At 47.1% G+C, this 15872-nt stretch overlaps 1 protein-coding gene across 1 annotated transcript in view; it reads left to right on the top strand.

Moving 5' to 3' along the window:
• The first annotated feature begins 13577 nt into the window (after window positions 1-13577).
• Window positions 13578-15872, top strand: part of DNMT1 (DNA methyltransferase 1) — a 47310-nt gene continuing 45015 nt past the window's right edge. The window contains exon 1 of the mRNA XM_073622546.1: window positions 13578-14150. Within this exon, the coding sequence (XP_073478647.1) occupies window positions 14101-14150 (50 nt within the window). The 5' untranslated portion in view covers window positions 13578-14100. The remainder of the gene's footprint in view (window positions 14151-15872) is intronic.

Below are 15872 nucleotides of genomic sequence, written 5' to 3'. Positions count from 1 at the left end.
ATGGACCAGGCCTCGTGGCGTCCGCCATCTTGGTGATCGGGGAGGCCTCTTGGTTGTTTAGAAGGTACCGCTGTATGTCGGTATTTCTGTGCGGTTTGGGGGATTCTTTTTTCCTCTGCCTTCCTCTCCGCTTCCCAGCGGAGTACATTCCAGGTGTACCGAGGAGATATATGTTGAATAAAAGCTGGATAAGGACGGGTCGGACCGGGAGCTCCTCAAGCACACGTCTTCACTCGGCCATGTCCAGACCACGCCCCCCAGGTAGTAGTATTTTAACCGCTTGCCGACCGGCTCACGACGATATACATCGGCAAAGGGGCACGTAAGGCAGGTTAATGTACCTGTACGTTGCCCTTTAAGAAGCGGTTTTGCGGGCGCGATGTCCGCGGGGATACCCGCGATGGTCTCACGGAGAGGTAGAATGGGGAAATGCTTGTTTACATCGGGAGCGGTGATCAGTGTCATGTCACATATAGCCCCCCCCCCAGTTAAAATCACTCTCTAGGACACACTTAACCCCTACAACGCCACCTAGTGGTTAACCCCTTCACTGCCAGTCACATTTACACAGTAATCAATGCATTTTTAATCGCACTGATCGCTGTATAAATGTGAATGGTCCCAAAATCACGCCAAAATTGTCCGATGTGTCCGCCATAATGTCGCAGTCACGATAAAAATCGCCGCCATTACTAGTAAAAAATTAATAAAAATGCCATAAAACTATCCCCTATTTTCTAGACGCTATAACTTTTGCGAAACCAATCAATAAACGCTTATTGCGCTTTTTTTTACCAAAAATATGTAGAAGAATACATATCGGCCTAAACTGAGGAAAAAAAATGTTTTTTTATATATTTTTTGGGGATATTTATTATAGCAAAAATTAAAAAATAATGCGTTTTTTTAAAAATTGTTGCTATCTTTTTGTTTATAGCAAAAAATAAAAAAGGCAGAGTTGATCAAATACTACCAAAAGAAAGCTCTATTTGTGGGGAAAAAAGGACGTCAATTTTGTTTGGGAGCCACGTCGCACGACCGTGCAATTGTCATTTAAAGCGACAAAAAGTGCTCTGGTCTTTGGGCAACCAAATGGTCCTGGGCTTAAGTGGTTAAATACCTCTCCAGTGATCACACAAGTACAATAATGTAAGAAAAAATATGTTCAAAATCTTTATTTTAACAATAAAATATTAAAAACACGTGTCAAATTGTAATGGCTTGTATACTGATACCAGCAAAACATTATTCACAACAAACATGTATAGCTGTACACCTCTCAAAGTCCGCAAAGTCATATGACATTGGGCGGGCGGCAAGCGGTTAAATTAGTTTTCAGGATTTGTTTCGTTTATTCATTTTCAAATTCAATTTGTGTTTTCCAAATTTTGGTTGAATTGAATTCAATTCGACAGAATTAGGAAAAATTTGTATTTATTCTATTTGAAATTCGGAAAAAACGTTGGTTCTATTCTTTCTATTTTGTTCTATTCTATTCTCTTATTTTCTATCCTGTTCTTTTCTATTGTATTATATTTTATTCTATTCTTTTATTTTCTATTCTGTTCTCTTTTTCTCTATTCTTTTCTACCCTATTCCTTTATTTTCTATTCTATTTTTTATTCTACTCTATTTTACTTTACTCTTGTTTTCTAATTTGATTTGAACTTTGGCCGAATTTTGATTCGGAATGAAACGAACGGCACGTCTAGTGCAAACTGTTGGTGCTATAAATTGTGTATAATAATAATAATAATAATTAGGGCCCAGTCACCCCTGTAGGTGAGTGTTATGCTCTGTATAATGTGTGTCAGCTGTGGTGTTACAATGCATCACAATGTTTTTTGTTTATTTTTTAACTTTATTTAAATCTCACAAAATTACTTTTCATTCATTCCTATGGAGTGCAATGCTTTGTGGTGTAGTATGTCTGCACAACGTGTATAACAGTACTATATTATGTGTGTATTATTATTATTGTGTGTATAACAGCACTATATTATGTGTGTATTATTGTGTGTATAACAGCACTATATTATGTGTGTATTATTATTATTGGGTGTATAACAGCACTATATTATGCGTGTATTATTATTATTGTGTGTATAACAGCACTATATTATGTGTGTATTATTATTATTGGGTGTATAACAGCACTATATTATGTGTGTATTATTATTATTGGGTGTATTATTATTATTGGGTGTATAACAGCACTATATTATGTGTGTATTATTATTATTGAGCGTATAACAGCACTATATTATGTGTGTATTATTATTATTGTGTGTACAACAGCACTATATTATGTGTGTATTATTATTATTATTGGGTCTATAACAGCACTATATTATGCTTTATTTCAGACGCCTTGGTGGGTACTAAAAACAATAGTCTATAACCACTTCCAGAATGCCGATATACATCCTAACTATAGGAATATATATATATATATATATATATATATTCCTCATTGTTATGGCAGCAGCTAGTTGCCATAACCCCAGTATCCTCTTGTTCGGCCGGCGGTCCGCTTTCCGATAATGGTGGTCTCTGTGGTGGATTCGCCGCTAGATCACTTTTATTGGCGGCGGGAGAGGCCCTCCCCCCGCTGCGCCCCGGTGCCCTCCACCGCTTACCGGAGCCGTTGGCAGCGGTGGATGCGATCAGATCCTCTTCCTTGCTGGGTATGGAGACGAGTGAGGGGAAGATGGCCCCCACCTGTCTCTATACCATTGCAGGGTGGAAGCGACGTCAAAACGTCACTTCTGCCCATAGCTCTTAAAGGCCCATGTTTTCTTTTTTAATTTTTTTTTAAATTACATTTTTTTTATTGCATTTTAGTGTAAATATGAGATCTGAGGTCTTTTTGACCCCAGATCTCATATTTAAGAGGTCCTGTCATGCTTTTTTTCTATTACAAGGGATGTTTACATTCCTTGTAATAGGAATAAAAGTGACACATTTTTTTTAAAGAACAGTGTAAAAATAAAAAATAAAAGGTAAGCGCAGAAGCAAACGCATACGTGAGTAGCGCCCGCATATGAAAACGGTGTCCAAACCACACATGTGAAGCCACGATCGGTAGAGCGAGAGCAATAATTCTAGCCCTCCTCTGTAACTTAACCACTTCAATACAGGGCACTTATACACCTTCCTGCCCAGACCAATTTTCAGCTTTCAGCGCTGTCGCACTTTGAATGACAATTGCGTGGTCATGCTACACCGTATCCAAACTAAATTTTTATAATTTTGTTCCCACAAATAGAGTTTTCTTTTGGATCACCTCTGCGATTTTTATTTTCTGCTAAACAAATAAAAAAAGACCGAAAATGTTGAAAAAAAAAAAAGTTTTTTGTTTCAGTTACAAAACTTTGTAAATAAGTAAGTTTTCTCCTTCACTGATGGGCACTGATGGGGCTGCACTGACGGGTGCTGATAAGGCGGCACTGATGGGCACTGATGAGGTGGCACCAATGAGGTGGCACTGATGAGGTGGCATTGATGGGCACTAATGTGCGGCACTGATAGGTGACACTGATATGCAGCACGGATGGGCACTGATGTACTGTAATGTATGTTACTGATGGATGCCAATCAATGCCAAACAATAATGCCTGCCAATCAGGGATGCCCATTGTGGGCACTGATTGGCATCCATTGTGGGCACTGATTGGCATCCACTGTGGGCACTGATTGGTATCCCTGGTGGTCTAGGGTGGCATACCTGGTGGTGACATCCGTGGTGGTCCTTGTGGCATCCCTGGTGGTCCAGTGTGGGCATCCTGGGGGGGCTGCGCTGATAATCGATCAGCACAGCCCCCCCCGTCAGAGGAGCAGCCGATCGGCTCTCCTCTACTCGCGTCTGACAGATGTGAGTGAGTAAAAGCCGATCACTGGCTCTTCCTGTTTACATTGTGATCAGCCGTGATTGGACATGTCTGATCACGTGGTAAAGAGTCTCTGACGGAGACTCTATACCTAGATCATTGTTGCTGTGTGTCAGACTGACACCCCGCAACAATGATAGCCGCGATGCGCGCCCTAATATTCTGAAGACATCATATGATGTCCATCATTTTGCTATATGGCGGGCGGCAAGTGGTTAAAATATGCAACCTGTAGAATTTTTTAAACGTCGCCTATGGAGATTATTTAAGGGTAAATGTTTGTTGCCATTCCACGAGCGGGCGCAATTTTGAAGTGTGACATGTTTGGTATCAATTTACTCTGCGCAACATCATCCTTCACAATATTAACCACTTCAGCCCCGGAAGGATTTACCCCCTTCCTGACCAGAGCACTTTTTACAATTTGGCACTGCGTCGCTTTAACTGCTAATTGCGCGGTCATGCAATGCTGTACCCAAACAAAATTTGCGTCCTTTTCTTCCCACAAATAGAGCTTTCTTTTGATGGTATTTGATCACCTCTGCCATTTTTATTTTTTGCGCTATAGACCGAAAATTTTGAAAAAAAATGATATTTTCTACTTTTTGTTCTAAAAAAAATCCAATAAACTCAATTTTTGTCATACATTTAGGCCAAAATGTATTCGGCCACATGTCTTTGGTAAAAAAAAATGTCAATAAGTGTATATTTATTGGTTTGCGCAAAAGTTATAGCGCCTACAAACTAGGGTACATTTTCTGGAATTTACACAGCCTTTAATTTATGACTGCCTATGTCGTTTCTTGAGGTGCTAAAATGGCAGGGCAGTACAAAACCCCCCCCAAATGACCCCATTTTGGAAAGTAGACACCCCAAGGAAATTGCTGAGAGGCATGTTGAGCCCATTGAATATTCATTTTTTTTGTCCCAAGTGATTGAATAATGACAAAAAAAAAAAATTACAAAAAGTTGTCACTAAATGATATATTGCTCACACAGGCCATGGGCATATGTGGAATTGCACCCCAAAATACATTTAGCTGCTTCTCCTGAGTACGGGGATACCACATGTGTGGGACTTTTTGGCAGCCTAGCCGCGTACGGGGCCCCGAAAACCAATCACTGCCTTCAGGATTTCTAAGGGCGTACATTTTTGATTTTACTCCTCACTACTTATCACAGTTTTGAAGGCCATAAAATGCCCAGATGGCACAACCCCCCCCAAATGACCCCATTTTGGAAAGTAGACACCCCAAGCTATTTGCTTTGAGGCATGTTGAGTCCATGGAATGTTTTATATTTTGACACAAGTTGCGGAAAAGTGACAAATTTTTTTTTTTTTTTTTGCACAAAGTTGTCACTAAATGATATATTGCTCACACAGGCCATGGGCATATGTGGAATTGCACCCCAAAATACATTTAGCTACTTCTCCTGAGTATGGGGATACCACATGTGTGGGACTTTTTAGGAGCCTAGCCGCGTACGGGGCCCCGAAAACCAATCACCGCCTTCAGGATTTCTAAGGGTGTAAATTTTTGATTTCACTCTTCACTGCCTATCACAGTTTCGGAGGCCATGGAATGCCCAGGTGGCACAAATCCCCCCCACATGACCCCATTTTGGAAAGTAGACACCCCAAGCTATTTGCTGAGAGGCATGGTGAGTATTTTGCAGCTCTCATTTGTTTTTGAAAATAAAGAAAGACAAGAAAAAAAATTTTTTTTTTCTTTTTTCAATTTTCAAAACTTTGTGACAAAAAGTGAGGTCTGCAAAATACTCACTATACCTCTCAGCAAATAGCTTGGGGTGTCTACTTTCCAAAATAGGGTCATTTGGGGGGGTTTCGTGCCACCTGGGCATTCCATGGCCTCCGAAACTGTGATAGGCAGTGAAGAGTGAAATCAAAAATTTACGGCCTTAGAAAGCCTGAAGGCGGTGCTTGGTTTTCGGGGTTTCGGTGGTATCCCCGTACTCAGGAGAAGCAACAGAATGTATTTTGGGGTGTAATTTCACAAATCCCCATGGCATGTTTGAGCAATATATCATTTAGTGACAACTTTGTGCAAAAAAAAAAAAGTGTCTCGTTCCCGCAACTTGTGTCACAATATAAAATATTCCATGGACTTGACATGCCTCTCAGCAAATAGCTTGGGGTGTCTACTTTCCAAAATGGGGTCATTTGGGGGGGTTTTGAACTGTCCTGGCATTTTATGCACAACATTTAGAAGCTTATGTCACACATCACCCACTCTTCTAACCACTTGAAGACAAAGCCCTTTCTGACACTTTTTGATTACATGAAAAAATTATTTTTTTTTTGCAAGAAAATTACTTTGAACCCCTAAACATTATATATTTTTTTTAAAGCAAATGCCCTACAGATTAAAATGGTGGGTGTTTCATTTTTTTTTTTTCACACATTATTTGCGCAGCGATTTTTCAAACGCATTTTTTGGGGAAAAAACACACTTTTTTAAATTTTAATGCACTAAAACACACTATATTGCCCAAATGTTTGATGAAATAAAAAAGATGATCTTAGGCCGAGTACATGGATACCAAACATGACATGCTTTAAAATTGCGCACAAACGTGCAGTGGCGACAAACTAAATACATTTTTAAAAGCCTTTAAAAGCCTTTACAGGTTACCACTTTAGATTTACAGAGGAGGTCTACTGCTAAAATTACTGCACTCGATCTGACCTTCGCAGGGATACCTCACATGCATGGTGCAATTGCTGTTTACATTTGACGCCAGACCGACGCTTGCGTTCGCCTTAGCGCGAGAGCAGGGGGGACAGGGGTGCTTTTTTTTTTTTTTTTTTCCTTTATTATTTTTTTGCTTTTTTATCTTATTTTAAACTGTTCCTTTAAATTTTTTTTTTAAATCATTTTTATTGTTATCTCAGGGAATGTAAATATCCCCTATCATAGCAATAGGTAGTGACAGGTACTCTTTTTTTTGAAAAAATTGGGGTCTATTAGACCCTAGATTTCTCCTCTGCCCTCAAAGCATCTGACCACACCAAGATCGGTGTGATAAAATGCTTTCCCAATTTCCCAATGGCGCTGTTTACATCCGGGGAAATCTAAGTCATAAAATGCTCGTAGCTTCCGGTTTCTTAGGCCATAGAGATGTTTGGAGCCACTCTGGTCTCTGATCAGCTCTATGGTCAGCTGGCTGAATCACCGGCTGCATTCTCAGGTTCCCTGTTGAGACAGGAGAGCCAGAGAAAAACACGGAAGACGGTGGGGGGGGCATTCCCTCCCACTGCTTGTAAAAGCAGTCTAGAGGCTAATTAGCTGCTAGGATTGCTTTTACATGAAAGCCGACCGCTGGCTGAAAAGAATGATACCAAGATGATACCTAAACCTGCAGGCATCATTCTGGTATAACCATTCAAAGTCGTGAATGGCGTACCTGAAGACAAAAAAATGGTTAACAATAAAGCACAGTAAACGGTAAAGTATAAAAAATTGCATACCTGAAAAGCAAACATGATAAAACATAATAACAATAAAACATTGCAGAATAGAATACAGTAAAACATAGCAGAACAATAGAGAGAGAATAGAGAGAGAGAGAACAATAAAAGGACAACTATTTTTTTTTATTTTATATTTTTGTATGTGTTTTTTTTTTTTTTTTAATACACTTTTTTTTGTACCTGTAACTTTTATAACTGTAACCGGTTCCAGGTTCGGGTCTCTCAAAATGCGATGGCATCTTGGGAGACCTTGTGAAAGTGTGTCCTAGTCTGTGCAATGCTGTACCCTACACTAATACTCAACTATTGAATGGATTGTCAGGACAGGAGGGACAATAATAGCGGGTGTCACGCCTATATCCGCGCTTGCTGAAGACACAACATCTTTTTTGGGGGGGTTCGTTGGGTAGGGGTACTCGGGAGGACATAAAGAAAATGCCTCTCATGCAGCCGACTGCATTTGGTTGGGGATGTGAATGGGGCGCTGCAGAAGTGGTGGGTTCCCAATTAGGATTGGCGAATGCAGCAGGAAGGGCATTATGGGCACGACGGGCCTGTTTGTCTTTTTGGTGGCAGCAGGACACTACTTGTGCTTGCCACCTCACCAGCTTGAACTGCACTTATGGGTCTCGCCACGTCACCAAGTGTTACTGCAGTGCTGGTTTGACTACGACCGGGGTGTACTAGGCCGCTGGTGCTTGCCAGTTCACCAAAACGCTACCAAAAAAACTGTTAGCGATCGCAGGGATCAGGCCTTCTCTGCGAACGCTGCAGTTATGCGTTTAGTGTTTTGTGTCAGTGATTGATCGATACTGCACTTGGGTGGGCTGGGCCGGGCGGAGGGGCAAAACACAGGTGCTAGCAGGTATCTGGGCTGATCCCACTAACACTGCGTTTTTGGGAACCCTAAACTGCTGGGGACGCCAGTATAGATCTGATCGGATCAGATATTGATCTGTTCAGATACTATACCACTAAGGGAGGTGTACGGTGCGTGCATGGGTGTTAGCGGTACTGGCACTAACCTGACGCTGCCTGGGGCTGGTGCTTGCCAGTTCACCAAAACGCCACCAAAAAAACTGTTAGCGATCGCAGGGATCAGGCCTGACTCTGCGAACGCTGCAGTTATGCGTTTAGTGTTTTGTAAGTGACAGTGATCGATCGATACTGCACTTGGGTGGGCTGGGCCAGGCGGAGGGGCAAAACGCAGGTGCTAGCAGGTATCTGGGCTGATCCCGCTAACACTGTGTTTTTGGGAACCCTAAACTGCTGGAGACGCTAGTATAGATCTGATCGGATCAGATATTGATGCTGTGACGGACCTGGCCGGGACAGAGGCTGTTGGAGAGGACTGGGTGAGGGCCTGTTGCCTTTTGATTATGGGCCCTAGCATTTGGGGGAATGGTGCTCTCTGTGAGCTGTATGCCTGGGGACCCTGGGGTTGGTGTTACTTTGGATTTAGCTCCATGTCCCCCCAAAAACACACAGACTCTGGGAACCCTTTATATGCCATATTAGAATGGTGACTGATTTATACCGTTGGGACTCGTACTGTTAAATGCTAATGTCATCAATTCTGCTATAATGTGTTTATTGTAAATAAGTCTAGTGTGGCTCTAAGAGTCTTTTCACCCATTGTTGTTTGTGTTAATTAACTGTGTGAAGCTTGGTGACCACAATTCTGGGCGAAAGGTCATGTCTCAGTCACCTAGGCTGTATAAAGGATTAGATAATTAGCTCATGTTAATTAAGTTACAATTGTATTGTTAGAGGAGGTTCCAACAGCATATAAAGTCTTGTAACTTTGATTCACAATAAACAGTCCATGTTAGCAGTGAAGCAAGTGTCGCCTTGTTTTCTGCTCAGAGAGGTTGGAATATCTGATATCTGTATACAGACTGGGAGGAAGTGGTATATGACGGAAGCACTCAAGCGGAGTGTGGGACGTTCCGTGACATTGGTGGCAAGCAGCGGGAAAGCTTCCTACAGTCTGGGACATCCAAACTTCCATCTGGATCCAAGGTCCAGATAGCAGGAGAGGAGAGGTACAAATACCAGCCGCCATGGATGAGGAATTCAGAAGGAGGTTGCGAGAGATGCAGATACAGCACAGAGGACCAGTATCAGAGCAGGTCCTGCTGGGATGGTGTGATTCTATTCGCTGCAAACTCTAGAAGGAAGCGCTAGCCCGTGAGCAGCGACACCAGGGAAAAGTTCTCCCCTCCATCGAGGAAAGGTACTGGTCGCAGTACGGACTGCGGGTGCGGTTTTTGGGAGAAAAACCACACAAGAAGCAGACAGCTGAATTAAGCAGGCTGGTCTGGGCAGAGATAAAGCTGGATGAGGGCTACAGAGCCCTCCGGTGGCATGTATCCCAAGCATGTCCCTGGATAGCGGATGACAGCCCAACGGAAGGCTTAAGCTACGGCGGCTTGGGACTGTTGTTTGTGAAGCTGACAGGGGACCCTAACTTTGGGAGTGATTTGGAGCGGCGGATGGATGAAATCATGGATTTCAGAGAAGGGCTACTGAACATTTCGGAAGTGCACTGGGCACAGGAAGATTTGGAGTTTCTGGCCGTTCAGGAATGGGAGCTAGAGATCGCCTACAGACGGCTGCTAGACATTGCTCAGTGCCAGGGCTGGGCTCCCTTTGCCTGGAACTATCAGGAAATACCAGCTGACAACCCTGAAATCCTGGCTGAAGAGTCGGCAATGTGGCAGAGCAATAGTGTGCTTTGCCAACCTGGCCCCACAGCTATGGAGGTGGAGGTCTTATGGCGGATGCAGCAAGTGCTGACTGACCTTGATGATCCTGTTTCTGCATGGGATGATCTTGGATGGAGGAATGTGCCTGTCCAGCAGCATGCCAGAGAATCTGCAGTGGAAAATCTGGAGATTGCCATCCCCAAAGCTGAAGTGCTGACAACAGGGCAGAGCTCTGCTAACCTCTGCCCAGCACTGATAACATCTTCTGGGTTCCATGGACAGGAGATGGTGAACCTCCATCCCCAGACACCAGTTGCAGAGACAGGGGATTTGATAGACTTTTCTGCTGTGGAAGAACCATCGGGTGAGCCCCCAGCAGAAGAGTTGGGATTAGGGCCAAACTTCATTGCGCTCTGCTCAGCACTGATGGCATCTTCTGAGTTCCACGGACAGGAGATGGTGAACCTCTATCCCCAGACATCAGTTGCAGAGACATGGGATTTGATAGACTTTTCTGCTGAGGAAGAACAACCTGATGAGCCTCCAGCAGAAGAGCTGCTATCAGGGCCAAAGTTCACTGCGTTCTACCCTGCACCAACAGTGGCTTCAGCCTTCTTGAGAGAAGAGGTAGTCGGCCTTTCTCCCACAACACTGACAGGGACATGTGATTTTCTGCCAGCAGCATCTATGGAGTTAAAACAAACTTCTCCAGCTGAAGATCTGGTAACTGAACAGAGGGTCCAAGACCTCTGTCCCACACTTTTACCAATTCCAGAGACTGGGGATTTAATAGACGTTTCTGTAGAGGAGGAACCACCTGGCAAACCCCCAGCAGAAGTGCTGGCAACCGGACAGAGGGTCCAAGGCCTCTGCCCCACACCTGCAGCAATTGTGGAGGCCCAAGGTGAGGAGGTGGCAGTCTATCGTGAGCAGCAGATCAGGATCCAAGGAGAGAATGCAGTCATCACCTCTCAACTGCAGCTTGATCTGGTGTCGGTTGATGGGGCTTCAGTCCCCACCTGTATACCCAAGGGATGCTGGGCAGTCGGCCCAGATCCCCAACAGCAGGATGGAGTGAGCCCAGTCCCCCTGTCTTCTCTCCAGCGGCAGAAAGGATTCCAGGGAGAAGGGCCAGTCCGGGCCTCTCCCCAGCGGCGGATATGTTCTCTGAGAGAGGCAGAGGATGGCTGGGTGAGTAATACTCTGGTTGGAATAATTTGTTTGGGGTACTGTGTGGGTACAGGCAGTAGAGGACTGGAACTATGGACTAACTTCGGAGTCAACCCGTCTGGGGTCTCCTCCTGTGTTAGTCTCCTGCCGAAAGGGGAGAAATGTGACGGACCTGGCCGGGACAGAAGCTGTTGGAGAGGACTGGGTGCGGGCCTGTTGCCTTTTGATTATGGGCCCTAGCATTTGGGGGAATGGTGCTCTCTGTGAGCTGTATGCCTGGGGACCCTGGGGTTGGTGTTACTTTGGATTTAGCTCCATGTCCCCCCAAAAACACACAGACTCTGGGAACCCTTTATATGCCATATTAGAATGGTGACTGATTTATACCGTTGGGACTCGTACTGTTAAATGCTAATGTCATCAATTCTGCTATAATGTGTTTATTGTAAATAAGTCTAGTGTGGCTCTAAGCGCCGGTTCACATTAGAAGCGGCACGACTTGCAGGTCGCCTCACCGAGGCGACCTGCACACGACTGCCGCAGCGACTTGCAAGACGACTTCTGTATAGAAGGCTATGCAAGTCACCCCCAAAGTAGTACAGGAACCTTTCTTCTAAGTCGGAGCGACTTGCGTCGCTCCGATTAGAACGGTTCCATTGTACAGAACGGGAGGCGACTTGTCAGGCGGCTAAGTCGCCTGACAAGTCGCCCCCGTGTGAACCGGCTCTAAGAGTCTTTTCACCCATTGTTGTTTGTGTTAATTAACTGTGTGAAGCTTGGTGACCACAAGTCTGGGCGAAAGGTCATGTCTCAGTCACCTAGGCTGTATAAAGGATTAGATAATTAGCTCATGTTAATTAAGTTACAATTGTATTGTTAGAGGAGGTTCCAACAGCATATAAAGTCTTGTAACTTTGATTCACAATAAACAGTCCATGTTAGCAGTGAAGCAAGTGTCGCCTTGTTTTCTGCTCAGAGAGGTTGGAATATCTGATATCTGTATACAGACTGGGAGGAAGTGGTATATGACGGAAGCACTCAAGCGGAGTGTGGGACGTTCCGTGACAGATGCGTTCAGATACTATACCACTAAGGGAGGCGTATGCTGCGTGCGTGGGTGTTAGCGGTACTGGCGCTAATCTGACGCTGCCTGGGGCGACGCATATCACCGCCGGGCGATCAGGGGGCTAAACCTTTATTCGGTAATAAACGGCGGGTGCCCTGACACTATAAAAAATAAACGAACTAACCAGCGTCAACCGTAACGGTTATATGGTGATCAGTGGTGAAAGGGTTAACTAGGGGGCAATCAAGGGGTTAAAACATTTATTAGGTAGTATGTGGGGGTCCCCGTCGCTATAAAACGCTGACGGCGAACCTAAATATTTACTTCCCTAACTATCGTCCCCAGCGACACTAATACAGCGATCAGAAAAATGATCGCTTAGCGACACTGGTGACAGGGGGTGATCAAGGGGTTAAAACTTTATTAGGGGGGGTATCCTAGACCTACAGGGGGCTAACACTCACTGCCCTACCACTTCTAACTGTCACAAACTGACACCAATGCAGTAATCAGAAAAAAAAAAAAAATACTGCTTGGTGTCAGTGTGACAGGGAGGGGTGATCGGGGGTGTAATGTGTGCCTGGCATGTTCTACTGTGTTGTGTGTGTGTGTTGTGCACTCACATGTCTTCTCTCCTCGGCGCCGGAACGGAAACTGCCGAGCCGAGGAGAGATGACATCACATCCTCTGCCTGTGTGTACTATACAGAGGCAGGGGATGTTTCTCATTGGCTGGGAGCGATCGCGAGGGGGGGGGGCACGATCGGATGGCCTCCCCCTCGCCTCTCAACGCTCCCAGACAAATGCCGACCGCCGCTGGCACCGGGGGGGGGGGTCCGATCTGACCCCCCGCCCGCGGGAAGGCAATCACGTATAGGTACGTGATTTTGCCTGCCCGTGCCATTCTGCTCACCTATATATGCGTGAGGCGGTCGGCAAGTGGTTAAAAAAATTGGGCTAACTACTGTTGTCTTATTTTTTTTAATCAAAAAAGTGTATTTTTTCCAAAACTTGTAAGACCGCTGCACAAATAAAGTGTGACAGAAAGTATTGCAACAACCGCCATTTTATTCTCTACGGTGTATAATGTTTGGGGGTTCTAAGTAATTTTCTAGCAAAACAAAAATGTTTTTAACTTGTAATCTTCACACAGCAGCTGAGAGAACGAGAACAACTCCCGCCTGACGTCTCCAGCAGGGGGCGCGCTCGCCCTTTGCAGACACTCCTCAGCGCGCCTGCGCGTCTTTCCCGCCACACTGACCTTTAAACCTGACGTCACGGCCGACGAGCGCGCCACCGCCAGGCTCCAGAGGACCGGGAGAAGTGGGCGGCCTTATGAATATTCTCCCCCTGCGAACCCGCCCTGCCGCCATGTAAATCTCCCCGGAGGGAGGGCGGACCGGGCTCGGAGCTGCGCCCCCTTCCTCACGTCAGCCTGTCATTCACACATTTTTTTTCTCCCTCTCCTCTACCTTCGCGCGTAAACACAAAGCGCGGGAGATTGCGGAGGGGCGGAGTCACGTGATCCCGGGGCCATTTGAAAAGCTGAGGCGGTCGCGTGTTGCCGGGTGTCTCTGTGTCCGGTGTTCTCGCTCGGTATTATTGGCGGTCAGTCTCGGTGTTCTGTGCTCCGGCTCCACACTCCCTCGGCGGCTCTCATCCCTGTGTTGGCGGGAAGCGCGGTATTTCCCGCGGTTTTATCTGGCTGTCAGCGGTCCGGGGAGATTTTATCTTCAGCAACTTCCCCTCGTTTTACCCGTGGAATCCCGGAGCCATGCCGGCCCAGGCCGCCTCTCCCGCCCTGCCTGCTGATGTCAGGAAGAGGTAAGTGGCCGAGTGACGTCACGGGGCTCGTTGATGAGGTCATCACGGGGGTCATACCTCCCCCATATGTCCATGGAGGGGGGGGGCACATACCTGTACATAGGTTTACATTCACTAATTGGTGGTATGAGGCCCATGTCACCCCTCATATCTGGGGACCCCAGATCTCACCTGTGCCACCCCCCCCCCCAAAGATGTATCCTGGTCCTCACCTGTAGGGGTTGCCCCCCCCCCCGTAGATGTCTCCCAGTTGTCACCTGTAGGGGTTGCCCCCCCCCCCGTAGATGTCTCCCAGTTGTCACCTGTAGGGGTTGCCCCCCCCCCGTAGATGTCTCCCAGTTGTCACCTGTAGGGGTTGCCCCCCCCCCGTAGATGTCTCCCAGTTGTCACCTGTAGGGGTTGCCCCCCCCCGTAGATGTCTCCCAGTTGTCACCTGTAGGGGTTGCCCCCCCCCGTAGATGTCTCCCAGTTGTCACCTGTAGGGGTTGCCCCCCCCCCCCGTAGATGTCTCCCAGTTGTCACCTGTAGGGGTTGCCCCCCCCCCCCGTAGATGTCTCCCAGTTGTCACCTGTAGGGGTTGCCCCCCCCCCCGTAGATGTCTCCCAGTTGTCACCTGTAGGGGTTGCCCCCCCCCCGTAGATGTCTCCCAGTTGTCACCTGTAGGGGTTGCCCCCCCCCCGTAGATGTCTCCCAGTTGTCACCTGTAGGGGTTGCCCCCCCCCCGTAGATGTCTCCCAGTTGTCACCTGTAGGGGTTGCCCCCCCCCCCCCGTAGATGTCTCCCAGTTGTCACCTGTAGGGGTTGCCCCCCCCCCGTAGATGTCTCCCAGTTGTCACCTGTAGGGGTTGCCCCCCCCCCGTAGATGTCTCCCAGTTGTCACCTGTAGGGGTTGCCCCCCCCCCGTAGATGTCTCCCAGTTGTCACCTGTAGGGGTTGCCCCCCCCCCGTAGATGTCTCCCAGTTGTCACCTGTAGGGGTCGCCCCCCCCCCCCCCCGTAGATGTCTCCCAGTTGTCACCTGTAGGGGTCGCCCCCCCCCCCCCGTAGATGTCTCCCAGTTGTCACCTGTAGGGGTCGCCCCCCCCCCCCCGTAGATGTCTCCCAGTTGTCACCTGTAGGGGTCGCCCCCCCCCCCCCCGTAGATGTCTCCCAGTTGTCACCTGTAGGGGTCGCCCCCCCCCCCCGTAGATGTCTCCCAGTTGTCACCTGTAGGGGTCGCCCCCCCCCCCGTAGATGTCTCCCAGTTGTCACCTGTAGGGGTCGCCCCCCCCCCCCGTAGATGTCTCCCAGTTGTCACCTGTAGGGGTCGCCCCCCCCCCCCGTAGATGTCTCCCAGTTGTCACCTGTAGGGGTCGCCCCCCCCCCGTAGATGTCTCCCAGTTGTCACCTGTAGGGGTTGCCCCCCCCCCCCCCCCACCGTAGATGTCTCCCAGTTGTCACCTGTAGGGGTTGCGCCCCCCCCCACCGTAGATGTCTCCCAGTTGTCACCTGTAGGGGTTGCGCCCCCCCCCGGGTAGATGTCTCCCAGTTGTCACCTGTAGGGGTTGCGCCCCCCCTGTAGATGTCTCCCAGTTGTCACCTGTAGGGGTCCACCCTGGGCATTCTCTCATCCCATCAATCATGTCTGTTTTCATTTGAGACCCCCTTATATTTCTCCTGGAACTTCCCCCTCAGTACAATGTGTTGGGTGAGATGTATGGTCGGCCCTTGGCTACCTAAGTAA

The sequence above is a fragment of the Aquarana catesbeiana genome, linkage group LG03 (genome assembly GCF_042186555.1).
Source record: "Aquarana catesbeiana isolate 2022-GZ linkage group LG03, ASM4218655v1, whole genome shotgun sequence".
NCBI lineage: Eukaryota > Metazoa > Chordata > Amphibia > Anura > Ranidae > Aquarana > Aquarana catesbeiana.
This window is presented reverse-complemented; position numbering and strand designations above follow the sequence as displayed.